This window comes from Chanodichthys erythropterus, chromosome 3 (genome assembly GCF_024489055.1).
Source record: "Chanodichthys erythropterus isolate Z2021 chromosome 3, ASM2448905v1, whole genome shotgun sequence".
Lineage (NCBI taxonomy): Eukaryota > Metazoa > Chordata > Actinopteri > Cypriniformes > Xenocyprididae > Chanodichthys > Chanodichthys erythropterus.
Genome location: NC_090223.1, coordinates 26,923,784 through 26,942,647, shown reverse-complemented (window position 1 = coordinate 26,942,647; position 18,864 = coordinate 26,923,784). Strand labels below are relative to the sequence as shown.

At 42.1% G+C, this 18,864-nt stretch overlaps 1 protein-coding gene across 2 annotated transcripts; it reads left to right on the top strand.

Annotated features, from left to right (window-relative positions):
• Nucleotides 1-118: 118 nt before the first annotated feature.
• Nucleotides 119-18,864, top strand: sp100.4 (SP110 nuclear antigen, tandem duplicate 4). 2 transcript variants are annotated; one of them, XM_067381598.1, is made up of 13 exons: nucleotides 119-407; nucleotides 560-658; nucleotides 800-933; nucleotides 1,195-1,248; nucleotides 11,622-11,655; nucleotides 11,802-11,951; nucleotides 14,820-14,953; nucleotides 17,719-17,787; nucleotides 17,913-18,031; nucleotides 18,112-18,214; nucleotides 18,354-18,413; nucleotides 18,490-18,630; nucleotides 18,739-18,864. In XM_067381598.1, exons 1-13 carry the CDS (start codon nucleotides 311-313, stop codon nucleotides 18,805-18,807), a joined length of 1,263 nt encoding a protein of 420 aa, XP_067237699.1. In that variant the 5' UTR covers nucleotides 119-310; the 3' UTR covers nucleotides 18,808-18,864. The 2 variants fall into 2 exon arrangements, with proteins under 2 accessions (XP_067237699.1, XP_067237700.1); XM_067381599.1 differs by having other exon boundaries at nucleotides 120-407; nucleotides 17,916-18,031.

Here is an 18,864-nt window from a genome sequence, read left to right as displayed (position 1 = left end):
GTTCCATTAAAATGTTGTAAAAACTATTTGCATGTGGACAAGCAAAAAAAGCATGTCCTTTCTTATACATTGTTTTTTTATTTTTTGATACATAACCACTGGCAGCATTCAGTTTCGTTTCTCTGAAAGTGGGAGGGGAAGTTTTGCACCACAAACAACTCAACATGGTGGAACCCGTCCACTTCCTGCTGTTCAAATAATGCAGATAATACGACAACCACCTCCATAAAATGATTATTTCAGAGCGTTCCAGTATCTGACTGGCTGAGTGAAAACAGCATAAAGGACAGCAAGGGATAAAAAGAGGAGGATGAAGAAACAAAGCTGTAAGAAGAGACAAGAGACGGAGTTGTCCTCCCTCTGCAAACCCAAGAAGAAGAAACAAGCCACGAGACAAAACTGCCCCAGTGAGTCAAAAGTATTTTTACTAACAAAATGACAGAACAGTGATGAATGTGAAGTAATGAACACGTATGTTCTTTAAAATATGATGAGGTGCACATTTAAAACTTGTAATAGGTTTTTTTTCACTGAACTGATTTAATTGTACTTGTTTCAGAGTCTTCTGCAGGACACAAAAACTCTCAAAATAAATCTCAACTTCCTGTTACATGTGGTCATAAAGAGGGCATCTTGCATTTGAAGAAATATAATAACAGTAGGTGCAGAAACGTTTCTATTTGTTAAAGAATTCAGTAGTTTATGAGGAGCTAAGCTCTTGAATGTCTCAAATAACATCCAGAAGCTCTAAATCTAGTCGTTTCAATAGTGGCTGAATAAACAGTTTTTCTGACCTTAGAACAGAAGTGCATCTTCAGTGAAGGCCAGTGGTTCAAGCCCACTGAGTTTGAGAGGTTTGGGATGAAGGACAGGAACAAAAAGTGGAGAACCAGCATCCTTTGCAAAGGCATTCCACTCCAGAAACTCATAGAGGTGCAAAAAAACATTTCAATAATTAGTTGAAACTGTTAGTATGCTCTTGTGTGCAATTATAATTAGCATTTAAAAAAATAAATAAATAAATAAATAAAACATGGCCTTTGTGATTGGGGAGTTGGAACTCATTTGAGAAATTAAAGTTAAATACCAGTTCCTTGATATAAAAAATGACACCGTGAAGATAACATAACACTAATGATGACATTTAAATAAGTTTATGACATAGTCTAACTTTGTGCTCTTTTCTATTCATAGGATGGTTTTCTTTTATCTAAAAGCTTTCAGAAAAGCAAGGTTCAGGATGCACAGGTTTGGATGCTTTTCAGATTTGATGGAGGAATTAACCTTTCTAGACTGAAGCTTTCAAATGTGAAATAAGTTAAAGGCACAATATGTAAGATTTTTTTTTAATTCAAATATCCAAAAACCACTAAAACAGTGTTAAATATTTTGTTGTCTTGTGTACTAGGGCTGAACGATGTTTAGATTCTTCAATTCTCAGTCGACAAAAGCGATTCTTGGTGCGATTATGAAATCGCAAAGGCTGCGATTGTTTTTTTATGCGCAGCTTGTCAATGAAGTATGGATCCAAATGCTAATCCATCTGAAAGCACAGAGAGTTTGGATCGCTTATAATGTGCATTTGAAAAAGCAACACGCGTTAAACATCTTTCCAGACATGAGAAGCATCATCAACATCTTGTCCAACAAAAGACATTTAATAACATGTTTTTACTCCAAACTTCATAACGACAGTTGAGCATCCTTCTGTGAGATGATGTGGCTTCTTACACAGAATAATGCAGTCGTGTGTTTATTAGTCATGTTTAATCAAACAAAGCATTTCAATCTTCTGTTTATTCAGCTACAGTGATAGTATGGGATTTCCTGGAACGACGCGTGTTCTACTTCGGCAGCAGGGCATATTTGCAGTTTCTGAAAGTCCTACAGCTTTCAGATGGAGCAGCATTTACTACACTGTTAGACATTTCAAGGGGTTTTTACAGTTACTTACTGACAACACTGTTGCCAGTAAGTTACTGTAATTAAGATTTACAGTACTATAACCGTATTTCAGTTTTACAGTAACTACATGATACTGTAATTATGTAATGCGGTGCAATTACTGTAAAAAACCCAGGTAATCAGTACACTACTGTAATTATTTGTCCTAAATATAGATTTCATAATTTTTATATAGAATTATAGAATTAATTTAATAAAGTACTACTGAGATACAATTCACACAAAATTATTCCAAAATATCATTTTATTTTTTATTTAGAACATTGCATATGTCACAAAATAAACAGTCTGCCAATGCTGGAAAGGATGTGTTAAAAATGAAATTTTTTACACATTAATGGGAGAGTTTAGGGACAACATTTTTTGTGTTAATTTTAACTCATTAAGCTGTTATTGTTTGTAACAAAATAAATGTGTCAAAAAGGTTAGCACAAAGATGTGTAAATGTGTTAAATTAACACATTATGTGTTGTCCTTCACTACATGCATTATGTTAAAAAACATAAAATGATGTAAAGTCAATGGTTGTTTAGCTTATTGTCAAAAAAATATTATAATTAAATATCAAAAATTACATTCATGAAACTGCAAAATATAAATACATTTTTAAGCAGTCAAAAATGAAATGCCCAACACAGGACAAAACAGTTCTTTTCTCAATCTCATTAGGTAACATGACACATAACTACACTTTCAAAATCATTTCACTATTTCCAAAATTTGATTAATGTACACTGGTGGCCAAAAGTATTTAAGTGTCTTAATGTTTTTGAAAGAAGACTGTTATCTTCTTATTATCAATGTTCTCCACTAAATTAAAAAAAAAAGACAACACACCGTTTTTGTCCACCTTTGGAAATAAACAAACTTCTCCAAAGATTGGTTCCAGTTCAGAACTTGACAACATCAGAATGTTTCCTGGTCTGTCCACGAAAACAAATGTACTCAGTTCCTCAAAGGAGATTCGGGCTCTAACACTATATAAAAACATGAGTGAGAGAGAGAAAGGAGAGAATTCCATATTAGTGTCAAATTATTTTTAACCTCCGTTTTGAAATCTTTTTTTTTTTTACTATAACTTAAAGGGTTAGTTCACCCAAAAATGAAAATTCTGTCATTTATTACTTACCCTCATGTCATTTATTACTTACCCTCATGCCGTTCCACATGTGTAAGACCTTCGTTCATCTTCAGAACACAAATTAAGATATTTTTGTTGAATAGCATAGGGAGCAATGACATTTCCTCTCTCAAGATCCATTAATGTACTAAAAACATATTTAAATCAGTTCATGTGAGTACAGTGGTTCAATATTAATATTATAAAGCCATGAGAATATTTTTGGTGCACCAAAAAAACAAAATAACGACTTATATAGTGATGGCCGATTTCAAAACACTGCTTCATGAAGCTTTGGAGCGTTATGAATCTTTTGTGTCGAATCAGTGGTTCGAAGCGCCAAAGTCACATGATTTCAGCCGGTTGAAATCGGCCATCACTATATAAGTCGCACCAAAAATATTCTTGTTGTTTTATAATATTAATATTGAGCTACTGTACTCACATGAACTGATTTAAATATGTTTTTAGTAAATTAATGGATCTTGAGAGAGGAAATGTCATTGCTGGCTATGGAGGCCTCATTGAGCCATCGAATTTTGTGTTCTGAAGATGAATGAAGGTCTTACGGATGTGGAACGACATGAGGATGAGTAATTAATGAAATATTTTCATTTTTGGGTGAACTAACCCTTTAAGAATATTTATATATATATTTAAGTAACATATTTTTGTCAATAGCATATTCAAAAATTTTAGCTGAATTGTAAATTAAATTATGCCAGATTAAATTAATACTTACATATCCTAAATTCTGTCCAAAAATGCTGAGATCCGTAGAGAGAAAGATTGTAATCGATGATTTAGCCAATTTCAGCCTGTCTGGAGGGAAGGGGGAGCTGTGTGAGATAAATACACAGTAAGACGCATGCAAGAAATCATTATGTGATGATTTTTCTCCTCCCTACAGTAGTTAACCCACCTGTGCGCTGATATTAGGACCTTCCTGGTCAGTTGGGACTGCAATGGTTGAGTCTTCGGCCTAATAAAAGATCAAAATAATTCAAAAGTATAAACGTCTCGGTTACATAGGTAACCCTCGTTCCCTGAAGGAGGGAACGGAGACGTACGTCGGACAGACTGACGAATAGGAATCTCGCTAGAGAGGCCAATCTACTTCGAGTGTAACTAAACGAGCCAATGCACATTGGCATGCAATCATATGCATCAGCTGCTTACCTCGCAGCGCGGGTATATAATGAGCAGCAGGTGCGTTGCATCTTCAGGTTTTCGCTGAGGAGCCGAACCGAGCAGGCGGCAGCATCAGCAGGACAACGCCTGTGGCGACGGGACGTACGTCTCCGTTCCCTCCTTCAGGGAACGAGGGTTACCTATGTAACCGAGACGTTCCCATTCAGTCGGTCACGTTCGACGTACGTCGGACAGACCGACGAATAGGAATCCCTACCAAAGCGCCACAGGAGCTGCCCTCTTTCAGCGCTCTGTCGTGAGCCACCTGAACCCCCTTGCCTAAGGACGGTGGGACCAGGCTCACGCAGAGAGGGTCGATCACTGTTGTTCCCAAAACCCAGCAGCCGTGGAAAAAGCCATATGGGATCCCCGTAGGGTCACACATATGGAACCCAGCCTAAATCCGGTTCTCAAGGATACAACGGAGTATAGGCCTGGCGCCAGACGCTCCGCCACGTCGGCTGCCGAAGGGTAACCGGAGGACTCAACAGGGTCTGCCCGTAGGGACTCTCTGGAGAATAGAATGCGCATGTAACGCAGCAAGCCGACACTAAGCCGGGGCCTCTCCGTGCCTCTGACCTGAGGCGAGAACACGGGAGGAGACCGGCTCGACACGAAGGCTATAGTATCTAGCGAACGTGTTAGGTGTCGCCCAGCCCGCAGCTCTACAAATGTCTGTTAGCGAGGCGCCACGAGCCAGCGCCCAGGAGGATGCCACACCTCTCGTGGAGTGGGCATGCAACCTGAGCGGGCAGGGCACGCCCTGAGCTTGGTAAGCCAGGGCGATGGCATCCACTATCCAGTGGGCCATCCTCTGCTTGGAGACAGCCTTTCCCTTCTGCTGGCCTCCGTAACAGACAAAGAGCTGGTCTGAGGTCCTGAAGCTTCGAGTTCTGTCTAAGTACAGTCGCAAGGCGCGAACTGGACAGAGCAAAGCCAGGGCTGGGTCTGCCTCCTCCGAGGGCAGCGCTTGCAGGCTCACTACCTGGTCCCTGAAGGGAGTGGTAGGAACCTTGGGCACGTAGCCAGGCCGGGGTCTCAGTACCACGTGGCTGTCATCCGGCCCGAACTCTAGGCACGATTCGTCGACCGAAAATGACTGCAGGTCCCCTACCCTCTTGATGGAGGCCAATGCCACCAGCAGCAAAGTCTTCATAGAGAGAATCTTTAAGTCTGCTGACAGCAAAGGCTCAAAGGGAGCAATCTGGAGTGCTCTGAGCACCAGAGTAAGGTCCCAAGAGGGTATGGAGGGGGACGAGGAGGATTTAACCGTCTCGCCCCCCTAAGGAACCTGGTGACCAGGTCGTGCTGACCAACAGATTTGCCATCTATGTGGTCGTGGTAAGCGGATATGGCAGCAGTATGGACTTTGAGGGTGGAGGGGGACAGCCTACGCTCCAACCCTTGCTGCAAGAAGGAAAGCACGACTCCGATCGAGCATCTTCGGGGGTCTTCTCGGCGAGAAGAACACCACTCGACGAACAGGTTCCACTTCGAGGCGTAAGCGCGTCTCGTAGACAGTGCACGTGCCGAAGTGATGGTGTTAAGTACCTCAGGGGGTAAGTCACCTAGAACCTCCGCGTCCCGTCCAGGGACCAGACATGGAGTTTCCAGAGGTCTGGACGCGGGTGCCAAAGAGTGCCCCGTCTCTGAGAGAGGAGGTCCTTCCTCAGAGGGATGGGCCAGGGAGGGGCTGTCGCGAGGTGTGAGAGTTCTGGGAACCAGGTCCGTTTGGGCCAGTAAGGCGCAACTAACAAGACCTGCTCCTCGTCCTCCCTGACTTTGCACAGGGTCTGTGCAAGTAGGCTCACTGGGGGAAACGCATATTTGCGCAGGCCCCGGGGCCAGCTGTGAGCCAGTGCATCTGTCCCGAGTGTTCCCTCGGTCAGAGAGTAAAACAACTGGCAGTGGGAGGTTTCTGGTGAGGCAAACAGGTCTACCTGAGCCTCTCCGAACTCTCTCCAGATCAGCTGAACCACCTGGGGGTGGAGTCGCCACTCTCCGGGCAGCGCAGCTCGTGATAGCTCGTCGGCCACACGGTTGAGCACACCGGGGACATGAATGGCGCGAAGCAACCTCAGATGCTTCCGACTCCACAGGAGGAGATGGTGGGCGAGTTGCGACATGCGACGGGAGCGTAGACCACCTTGGCGGTTGATGTACGCAACGGTCGCAGTGTTGTCCGTACGGACCAGTACATGCTTGTCGCGAAGCAGGCCTTTGAGGCGGCTCAGCGCAAAGCGTACTGCCAGCAACTCGAGGCAATTGATGTGCCAATGCAGATGGGGTCCCGTCCAAACCCCTGACACTGCATGCCCGTTGTACGTGGCACCCCAGCCGGTGGCAGAAGCATCTGTGAACACCACAGCATGCCGGGACACCTGTTCTAGGGGCACTCCTGCCCGAAGAAACAAGGGGTCCGACCACAGGCTGAAGGTACGGCGGCACTCCTGAGTGATTGGCACCCGGAACGTGCCGCGTTGCCACGCCCATCTCGGGACTTGGCCGTGAAGCCAGTGCTGAAGCGGTTTCATATGAAGCAGACCGAGCGGTGTTACAGCCGCTGCAGCCGCCATATGCCCCAGGAGCCTTCAGTTCAAAACTTCAGTGGGACCGCTGTCCTGCCATTGAACGTATTCAGGCAGTTCAACACCGACCGAGCACGTTCCTCTGTGAGGCGTGCTACCCGTTCGACCGAATCCAACTCCATACCGAGAAAAGAGATCCTCTGCACTGGGGCGAGTTTGCTCTTCTCCCAGTTGACCTGAAGCCCCAACTGGCTGAGGTGCCTGAGCACTAAGTCCCTGTGTTCGCACAACTGATCCCGAGACTGTGCTAGAATGAGCCAGTCGTCCAGGTAGTTGAGAATGCGAACACCCTGTTCTCTCATTGGAACAAGGGCTCCCTCCACGACTTTCGTGAAGACGCGGGGAGACAGGGCCAGCCCGAAGGGTAAGACTCTGTACTGATATGCTCGACCTTCGAACGCGAATCTCAGGAATGGCCTGTGTCGCGGAAGAATCGAAACATGAAAGTACGCGTCCTTCAGGTCGATCGCTGCAAACCAATCTTGGGGACGGATGCACTCGAAAATGCGTTTCTGCGTAAGCATTTTGAACGGTAGCTTGTGAAGGCTCCGATTCAAAACTCGCAGGTCCAAGATCGGTCGTAACCCGCCGCTTTTCTTGGGTACAATGAAGTAGGGGCTGTAGAACCCTGACCTCAAATCGGCTGGAGGGACCGGCTCTATCGCGTCCTTCGCCAGTAGGACTGCGATCTCCGCACGCAGAACAGGGGCATCGACATCTTTCACTGAAGTGAAGAGGACGCCCCTGAACTTGGGGGGACGCCGGGCGAACTGAATCGCATAGCCGAGCCTGATGGTCCGGAGGAGCCAGCGAGAAGCGGTGCAGTCACCACCTCCTGAAGAGCAGTCCCCTCCATCTCCGGGTCGCCCGTCCTAGGGCCGCTTGGACTTGGCCTTGCCACCCTTCTTCTTGGGGGGTGGCTGGACGGGCTGGGCACCCCGCCCGCGACCGGCTCCACGGCGCCGCTTGGATGGAGGCTGCTGCTGCTGGGGCGCGGGAGCGGGGGCGGCTGCAGGGGGGCGCCCTCGGCGACGGGTAGTCTGAGGTGCCGCCGGCGGTGGAGGTGCAGCAGCTGACCGCCTCGGCAGGATGTGACTGATGGCCTCAGACTGCCTTTGTACAGCCGAGAACTGTTGGGCAAAGTTCTCGACCGCGTCGCCGAAAAGGCCGGTCTGGGACACGGGGGAATTAAGAAACCTGACCTTGTCGGTATCCCTCATGTCCGCAAGACACAGCCAGAGATGGCGTTCCTGGACCACCATAGTGGACATCGCACGACCCACTGACCGCGCCGTAACCTTCGTCGCTCGAAGCGCGAGGTCCGTCGCGGCACGAAGTTCCTGGAGAACTTGTGGATCATGACCACCCTCGTGCAGGTCCCTCAGTGCCTTGGCCTGATGGACCTGCAACAACGCCATAGCGTGTAAGGCAGAGGCAGCTTCCCCACAGGCCTGATAAGCCTTGCCGGTAAGATCCGACGAGTACTTACAGGCCCGGGAAGGGAGAGACGGCTCCCCCCGCCAGGTGGAGTTAGGGCACAGTTGCATAGCAACGGCCCGTTCCACAGGGGGTATGCGCGTGTAACCCTTCGCTGCCCCGCCATCAAGGGTGGTGAGGGAGGAGGACCCACCGACACGGTTTCGGGCAGTAAAAGGTGCCGTCCACGTGCCTGTGAGCTCCTCATGCACCTCCGGGAAGAAGGGCACTGGGGTGGGGGGCTGAAAACCAGCCCTGGCCACCCCGAGATACCAGTCATCCAACCTCGAGGGTTCGGGACACAGTGGAGGAAGCATAGCCATCATTTCCGGGTCCGTTTCGGGCACAGTTGTCACCCCCGAAGGAGGCAACTGCGCCGACTCATCCTCCCCAGAAGTATCAGGCTCACCCTCCGATGCAGCGATCGACATCCGGTCGTCTGGGGGAGCTCCGAAGGAAACGGATGGTACACACCTCTGGGGTACACTTCCGCGGGCAGCTCTACTGGCTGCGGAGTGCACGAGGGGGGAGGGTTCCTAGGGGGTTGGTTCCCCGAAGGAAGCGCCCTCACCGTTATCCTCAAGTCACCAGCCCCGCCGCTCGCAGCAACCCTCTGAGGAGGATTGGAGCGAGGCGTCGGGACCGGGACTCCACCCCTTTGCAGAAAGTGGAGTCTCGACCGCAACTCCGCGATGGTCATCATCCCACAATGGGTACATGACTCATCCACAAACGCTGCCTCAGCGTGCCTTAAGCCCAAGCACGCGATACAGCGCTGGTGACCATCCCGAGGCGCCAGGTAACGACCGCATCCAGAAACACACAAGTAGAACGACATCTTTAAAAAGACGCGAACTACTCGTGTTAGCTCTTTCAAGGACTGACTCTTTTAGGTGCTGAAGCACGCAGGGGAATAGCCGCTGCAGCACAGACAGGGAATGTGCAGCCTGTCGTGTGCACTCTCCTTCAAGGCGCTCCTCTTACCAGCTGTAACAACAGCTTTTTAGCGCTCTAGGCGCACCGTTTCACCAGCCGTGAGAATGGCCTTCACGATGATTACAGCTTTGCTCAATCAAACAAAAGGCAAAAACAAAAACAAAAGGAGAATCGGCCCCGCTGCTGCGCTGTCCGCCTGCACCTCGCAACAAAGAGACGTCTTGAAGAGAGACTCGTTCACCACACTCGCTTTCAGTAGCTGTCTTCATGGAAGGTTTGGCTCCGAAGCGAAAAGCTGAAGATGCAACGCACCTGCTGCTCATTATATACCCGCGCTGCGAGGTAAGCAGCTGATGCATATGATTGCATGCCAATGTGCATTGGCTCGTTTAGTTACACTCGAAGTAGATTGGCCTCTCTAGCGAGATTCCTATTCGTCGGTCTGTCCGACGTACGTCGAACGTGACCGACTGAATGGGAACTAAAGTTGTTTATAATGCTAAATTTGGTATGAATGATTTAGTGAGAGTTTTAATGCAGTGCTTACCTGGATAAATGTAATCTGGTGAGACTGAACATAGAAAATGGTTCATCTTCTGATTGGTTAATTTGCTATATAATAAATAAAACGTTTGAAATTATGTAAGTCACTTGTTTGATAAAAAAGTTAGCAAATTTATAATGCTACATAGTCTGCACCAGTGAATCCACTGTTTGCTTCACATATTGCTAATTCAACAATGCTAGTGACATTAGCTGTGCTTCAGCTATACTACGGACAATGACAATGAACTTTATGGCCCGCAAAATGTCGCTGTGGCGCGCTTTTAAACCAGTATTACAATAAAATAGGCAGAAAACATTGCTTTTGTTAAGTCATTTAAGTAACAATATAATTTCAAGTACAGCTTACCTCAGAAATCTTGCTAGCAGTCACCGGCGCTTTGTTGCAGTTGAGACCTTTAAAACTGTCATGATCACTAGTGAGAGTGCCCTAGTCAGCCACTAGAGGGCACTCCATCCTGGACTCTTGTTTTCACCCCTTGGACTACATTACCCAATACTCACTTCTGGACTCATTATCCCACTCATTGCACTCAGCTGTTTTGTGTTTCATAGTGTCTGTCTATTTATACTCAGTTGTTTCTGTCCTTGGTTGTGGTTTGTTGTATTGTGACGTGCACTTTTGTTTCTCTGGTCTTTTGTTTTGTGGACTGTTTTCTGGATTTTGACCCCTGCCTGTTTTGGATTTATGATTGTGGATTGCCCAAATAAATGCTGCAATTGGATCCGTCTTTTGTTTCTGTGTGTACCGTGACAAAAACACGCATACATAAATTGTAGTAAATATTAAATTCCATAATCTAGCAAAATCTTTTGTCAAATGAAATGTTAACGCAGTTTACCGTGGTAAAGAGGTTTTTTGTTTTTTTTTTTTTTAACTTGTTTGCTGGTCTCTCTCTCTCTCGGGGGTAAGTCTTCATGGGGTGCATCAGTACACTGACCGCAGACTGTGGCGCTGCCGCGCTGGTTCCGTCTCTATCCCCGGGCGCGAACGACGCGATTCAACAAAAGACAGAACCCATTACAATCACTGTTTGCGCTGAATGCTCCGGCGCGACACGACAAATCCCAGACAGTATAACGTTACTGATGCCCCGTTATATGTACGGTATTCAGAGTCCGAGTCCAAGCGCTCGCGCTATTTCTGACACAAGGGACAAACAGGTTTGCATTTTGTAAAGGTCCGATAGCTTCAGTGTGTCCAATAAAGACAGTCACGGGCTATTATCGTTGTAGACACGCGGTGTAAGCCAAATAATGTCAAACCAAATGTACAGAAAGAGGAAAATAAAAAAAATGGAGCCAAAGGATCCGTTACAGCAAATACAGTAGTATACTGCACATTTAAAAATACAGTAAATCGCTGTATGTAGTGTGTAACGTCACAGAAAATTCCCATGATGCAAAGGGAATCACAGTTATTTACTGTAAAGAGAATTAGCAGTATAATACTGGGTGATATATGGTAAATAACTGTAGAAATTACAGAAATGTCTAACAGTGTACTGATCACAGAGCCGTACAGCTCTGACAAGCTGTGTATAAAATAATCGCAGCCTTTGCCAAATCACGTGCCATAAAATTTGCGATAATTCGCTATATATGATTGCCGTCGGATTCTTTTCCACCAGCTGTGAGGTGAAGACGACAACTCCCAATCTCGGCGCCATCAAACTACGCCTTTGTTTTGAATAGGGGACCTCTAGTGGCAAAAAATTACATATTGTGCCTTTAAGAGTGACCATGATGTTCATCAAAATTTCTCCTTTTATGTTCTGCAGAAAAAAAAAAGCCCTGTTTGTTTGGAACAACAAGGTGAGTAAATTATGAAAAAAGAAAAAAAAAAGTTTGTTTGTTTGTTTTTAAATAGAAAATAAATATTCCTTTAGATCTTACAACTTTTATTCAGAATAGAGATAATAAAATATTCTGTTTCCTGAATGTTTGTGTATTTGTTGTAGAATCAGATGAAAAGATCAATGACAGTCAAGGTATTGATGATGATAATGATGAAGATGATGCTATTGACATGAGCGTGTTTGAAGGTCCAACCCTACCTGTTACTTGTGGTTCTGACTCCGGCATCCTACACAAATGTCGCTTTGCCAAAGGTGTGTGAGTGGGAATGCTTTCATAATAATTATTATGAATATGAACTAACTAAAATCTGAAGTGATTCTTAAGATAAGTTATTGTTTTTTTCCTCCTACACTGTAAGAAACAAGTAGAATTTACTCAATTTTTATTTTGCAAGTTTTTGCATGAATATTTTTTAAGTAAATTTCACACACATGGAAATTAAGTAAATCTACTTAACTAAGCTGAGTAAAATTAACAAAGGGAACAAGTACATTTAACTTGGCCTGTTAAATTATATTGAGTAATTTTTACTTAAAAATCTGGTGTAATTAATATAATTAAAGGATTAGTTCACTTTCAAATTAAAATTTCCTGGTAATTTACTCACCCCCATGTCATCCAAGATGTCCATGTCCTTCTCTCTTCAGTCAAAAAGAAATTAAGGTTTTTGATGAAAACATTCCAGGATTTTTCTCCATATGGACTTCAATGGACTCCAAACGGTTGAAGGTCAAAATGACAGTTTCAGTGCAGCTTCAAAGCGTTCTACAAGATCCCAGATGAGAAATAAGGGTTTTATCCTGAGAAACCATCACTCATTTTCTAAAAAAAAATAAATACATTTTATACATTTTAACCTTAAATGCTCATCTTGAACTAGCTCTCTTCTTCTCTATTTGAATTCCAGCAGTGTGACACTGCTAAGTGCATTACTGCCCTCCACAGGTCAAAGTTTGAACTAAATTGTCATATACAATATGCTAGTGCAAGTATATAACAATTACTTCAAACTTTGACCTGTGGAGGGCAGTAATACACTTAGCAGTGTCTACACTGCTGGAATTAATTACTCACCCTCATGTCGTTCCACACCTGTAAGACCTTCGTTCATCTTCAACACAAATCAAGATATTTTTGATGAAATCTGAGAGGTATATGACTCGTTCATAGACAGCAATATAACCAACACTTTCAAGGTCCAGAAAGGTACTAAAGACATCGTTAAAACAGTCATGTGACTACAGTGGTTCAACCTTGATGTTATGAAGCGACGAGAACACTTTTTGTGTGCAAAAACAAAAATAAGGACTTTATTCAACAAACTCTTCTCTTCTGTGTCATTCTCATACGTTGTTTACGTCCAGTGCTTCCAGGTTCATCATCCGAACGCCGACTCATTATTGGCTAGCTCCTGCATCAGCATTACACGCATACGTCGTGCAGATCAAATGATCAGCTTTGGCCAATACTGAGCCGGCATTCGAACGTAGAACCTGGAACTGCTGGACGTAAAGAGCATAATGACAAAGAACTGAAGATATTGTTGAATAAAGTCGTTATTTTTGTTGTTTTTTGCACACAAAATGTGTTCTCGTCTCTACATAACATTAAGGTTGAACCACTGTAGTCACATGACTGTTTTAACGATGTATTGAGTACCTTTCCAGACCTTGAAAGTGTTGATTATATTGCTGTCTATGGACTAGTCATATACCTCTCAGATTTCATCAAAAATATTTTAATTTGTGTTCTGAAAATGAACGAAGGTCTTACGGGTGTGGAACGACATGAGGGTGAATAATTAATGACAGAAATAACCATTTAAGGGCAATAATTCATTGTGTTCAGTCCCTCTGAACCGGTTTACAGCAAAGAAGGCATAAAGGATTCTGAAATTCAGAAAACAGACAAAAAAATAAAAATAAAAAAACAGCAAATATTTTTAAATTAATAGTATTTGCATCAACATTATTCATTTCATTCATTTTAAAATGAAACAAATGGGGAATTTTGTTGAAATGGAGACTAACATAAAAACAACCCCGGGAGCATCTGAGTATTAGTTTTCACTGTTCAGCCTTTCGCCCAGAATGAGATCACACAAAACTTTTGTTAAATGAAGTGATTAAAAGAACCTCAACAACGAAACATTATAACCAAAGACTATAGAATAACATCTTAAAGGGACTATAACGTAGGCTCACAAATCAAATCAAACACATTAAAACATCCTGCATGACTGTAATTTCTCATCTCCATTTCCTCACATTAATGCTAGCATGTGGCACGCACACAACATGCAGATAAATATATCGTGACCAAAAATGAATAATTCGTTTCCTTGATTAAGTAAATCTTGGGAAACTATTTAATAGAGAATGAATTATATCGTGCACGACTTGACGTTATTTAAAATGAGGAAACATAACCTGTTCACGTGACGTTATCGTTAATTTGTGGCCGCAAAATAACAAAAATTAAACAAAAAAGATCACGACTTAAGTAACCTATACAAGGTTTTAGCCGTATAACGTTATATATAAAACTTAAAGTTTAAAACTATAAGGCTAACGCTTTACCAAGCTAACTCGTCATTAAGAAGTCTCAACTTTAAATGTGCAAAATTAAGTGAATACAACACAATCTTCGAATGAAATTACATTTACTGAATAAATTAAATAAAAAAAATCGTAATATAATGCAGTTTTTACTGTTGCTTACCTGTCGAAAGCAGATGGAATGGAGTTTGGAGCAGCCGTTGGAGCAGCTTCTTTCCGCACATGCGCAGATTCCTTGATTCAAGACGTACATTTTACATGATTTTGTAAAAGTACTTTATTAATACGTTTAAATATGTCAGAGAATCACAAGTAAAATTTACTTGTCTGTTGGGTGTATAATATTTGCTAGTAAAAATTGAGTATGTATTTAGATTTTACTTATTATTCTAGAGTTTTCATTTTTACAAGATTATTTTTAGCAAAAGATGCATGATTTTTCCTGTTTTATTTACTTAGCCATAAAATCATTTTTACAGTGTACATATTGACAATGCATATAAATACAGTGCTTGACTGTAGTGGTACAAGACTCTTCACTCAGTTTTGTATTTATCCCAGGGCACTGTGGGAGATGCATAAGAACAGAGAACTTCTGGCTGAGCCCTGAGGATTTCATCAAATTGAACAAACAAGATGGAACATGGAGGAAAGATATTGTGTCCCATGGAATGCCTCTTGGGAAACTTATAACGGTAAAAGAAAATGTTAAATAGGAAAAAAGAACATTTAAAAATTCTGATTTAAATGGAGAAATTCAGAGAAATAAACAGTAGCTTTCATCACCCGTTCCTCATGCAAAGCTATTTTGTGGCTTCAGAAGACTTAATACGTGATACAGAAAACAAAGCATAGTGACTACTTTTTAATCTTTTTGAAGCTTGAGAGTATGTAGGCCAGTGGTTCTCAACTAGTTTGGCCACAGCGCCCACATTTTCTCATGTCATTAACAGACTCAAATCTCAAAAATGATTGACAGACACCCAGGTATACCGTCCCACTTTACTAAACACACACATAAAATGTAATAATATCACTAACACAGATGAATAAACAGAATAAGGTAAGACTATTAAATAGCAGTCCCAAACTAAATTTGTTAATACAATAAAGTTAGTAAGTTAGTAAATGGTTATTGTTTTTGTTGTTTTGACCCAAACACAGCCCTGACTAAAACAACATGTAACCAAATTCAAGGTTGTTTTGGCTAGAAGAGCCAGACTATATTGGGTCTATCCAGAAATGGATAATGAAAATGTCAAGGTCAAAGTGACAGAGATCTGCAAAGGATTGTACCAGAAACAATGAGTGAGGCGGTGGATGGTAGCTCACAGATTAGGCAAGCCAGTGTCGGGTTGAGCAAGTGTCTATCATCCACTTAGCACTGTGCTGCTGGTTAAGAGACTTCCACTGTGGACAAGCCAAATATGCAAACCTTAATAGCTTAAAGATTACATGGGCAAACAAACTATTTTCAAATTTAGAAGGAGAAAAGCAGAGCTTTTTTCTCTCTTTTTATGGTAGGTCTACTTTTCTTTTTAAATTATGTTCTATTAATGCCAGAGGTTTGAGGAACATTCTTTCTTTTCTGCAAAGAATGCAAAAGTGACTTAATTTTCGTTTTTGCCCTGAGGATTTTAATTTTAGGAAAAACAATTGAGGTTGAGGTGAGAAAAATAAATGGAGGTGAGATGTGGTTAGCTCAAATCAGTCAGCTGGAGTTATAGTTTTGTCACATAATTTCCAAAGAAAATGTGTGTGGAGCAAGGGCAACTCTAAAGGTCATCGGATAATACTACTGATTGATGTAAATGATTGAAAATGCATTATTGTTAATGTTTAAGAGTACTTTTTGAAAGATGCAATCACATTGAAATTAGGTGAAATTGAAAAGCGTCAACTATGAGAAATAACCCTAATGCTAAATGAATCATTTAGCATGACTTTATTTGGTCATGAATGGATCCATGGATAGATGCCATCCTAAAGCAAACAGTCAATCCAATCTTTTACATTTAAGTTACAGTCTTGTCTTGATTGATATTTGTGAAATAAAAAAAATAAAAAAAAACTCAAATAAGCAGTTTACTTGGAGCAACAAAAATGTCTAATTACAGTCACATATTGACCTTTTGGTTGATTTCTTCACACTTAGAACCTTTTATTTTAGATATATTGCCTGCTGCTTTAACTGACCATACAGTTATAAGTCTTAAAGTTGCATTATGCATAAGAAGCATAGAATTATTAGAGGATACTGAAAGATCAATAATTCACTGCTAAATTATGAAGACTTGAAATCTGAGTTTCCATAATCATTGGATCTCTGCAGTTAATAATGGTGAATTTGGGTTTGGGTTGAATTTAAACAATGGGAACATGGTTGTTAGGACTTATGATAAAAGCCATTAAAAGAAGCGCAGACTTAATTGAAATTTCATTGGAAATTAATAATTTAATAGAGAGAGGAACTTTCACTATTGATGATTAGGCCTCTTTGAATAAACTCCTCTACTAAAAACTGTTTTACTATCACTTTTTTAGCATTATGTCTAATGAGCATCTATTGAAGGGTAGTTCACCAAAAAAAGAATATTCTGTCATTAATTACTCACCCTCGTGTCGTTCCACACCCGTAAGACCTTCGTTCATCTTCAGAACACAAATTAAGGTATTTTTTATCAAATCCAATGGCTCAGTGAGACCTGCATTGACAGCAAGATAATTAACACTTTCAGTGCCCAGAAAGCTATAAAGACATATTTAAAACACCTCATGTGACTACAGTGGTTCAACCTTAATGTTATGAATACTTTTTGTGCACCAAAAAAACAAAATAAAGAATTTATTCAACAATATCTAGTGATAAGTGATTTCAAAACACTGCTTCATGAAGCTTTGAAGCTTTACGAATCTTTTGTTTCGAATCAGTGGTTCTTAAGAATCAAACCTTACCATGTATGGCATTTCAAGAAATATAATAACAAATAAGAAATGTTTGTGCACAAATATGTGTGTGTGTCATCAACTTCTGGTTGTGTGTAAGAGTGTCAGTGTGTCCAAGGACTACTTCTTCAAGATAGGTGATGTGCACAATGGAAAAATCCCAAGACACAAAGAAAGTCCAAAAGTGAAGCCCAAGAAATGAGAAATTATTTAACATGTATGCTCTGAACCACTGATGCAATTTGTGGAGGCTTCTGTTGATCTTTGCTGAAGTGTCTTGATGAGAGAGAACCAGTTTGAGTCAGAAGATATTTGATGAATAGAAAGAGAGGGCCACAGCCTTGCACAAAGACTTCTAAGTTCTTAACATTGGACTTCCTCCAAATTCTGACATGAAGAATTCTTGTAATGATGCAAAAACAATCACCAATTAAGACGGTCAGTTTGTCTGGATTGCTGTCTGTGGCCAAGCGTTTTTGTACAAACAATACTGATGTTCTCACATACTTTCCAGAAAGGCGTTTTGGAACCACATACAGTTAACTGTGATTGTGAGATCTGCCAAGAACTGGATCAATACCTAGTAAGACATTACACAGTTACACAGTCATGTCCAAACATCAGCATGACCATCGAAATTCATCACAAAAATTTGAAAAATTATTTCTAAAATGTGCTTTGTCATTTCTTTATGAACTCTTGTCCCAGCAGAATGATGATGTGTGTTTCGTGTGTGAGTCTGAGGGAGATCTTGTGTGTTGTGACGAGTGTCCACGAGCTTTTCATTCACACTGTCATCTACCAGCTGCAGACGGAGACTCACTTGGGTGAGAGAGAGAGAAATCATGCTGGTTTAGACAAACTAAACATTTGACTTTGTGTAATATTGTGTATTTTGTCTGTACAGAAGCCAGTGGAGCTGCACATTCTGTGTGATGAAGAATATGAAAGATTCCAGTCAAAAGACCCAACAGGAAGTTTTGAGCAGTCCAGTCTCTCAGTACACACTGGTTTGTGCAAAACGTTTTGTCCTTACAATGGAAGTCAATGGGTTCCTAAATAACATTTATTTACCGTATAGTTGAAAAATTTCAACTTTTTGTGTGAACTAACACTTACATGTATGTTTGTTTCTTTTTTCTCTTTCAGCACTGCCAGTGTTTGCTGTTACACTTGCTACATGAGAACATGACTGACCCCTGCACCAATGTAAGTATCATCTTTATCATCTTCATCTGTCTGTTTAAATATACATGTATGTGACGTCTGCACTGCTGGTGTTCAGGTTCCAGGACACAGTGAGAATATTTGTGGTCCCATGATGCTGGGCAGAGTGAAGCTGAACCTGGAGAATAACGATTATCAAACAGTGCAAGAGTTTGTCTCCGATATTGAATACGTTTTTCACCACTACACATCCAAAAGGGTGAGTTTCACTCGGGCTTGCAAATGTTATGTTACAGGAGTCTTACAAATTTGCATATTGTCCTATTTACATTGACTGAATTCTGATTTTTCTTTCTCTTCTCTGTAGGACAGTGACTTTAGTAGAATGACCTCTAGGCTGAAGGAAATGTTTGAAACCATCTTTAAGCTCACATAGGACTGAAACGACAAGCTGACATTATCAAAAACTCAGACAATAAAAAACTGTCAACAA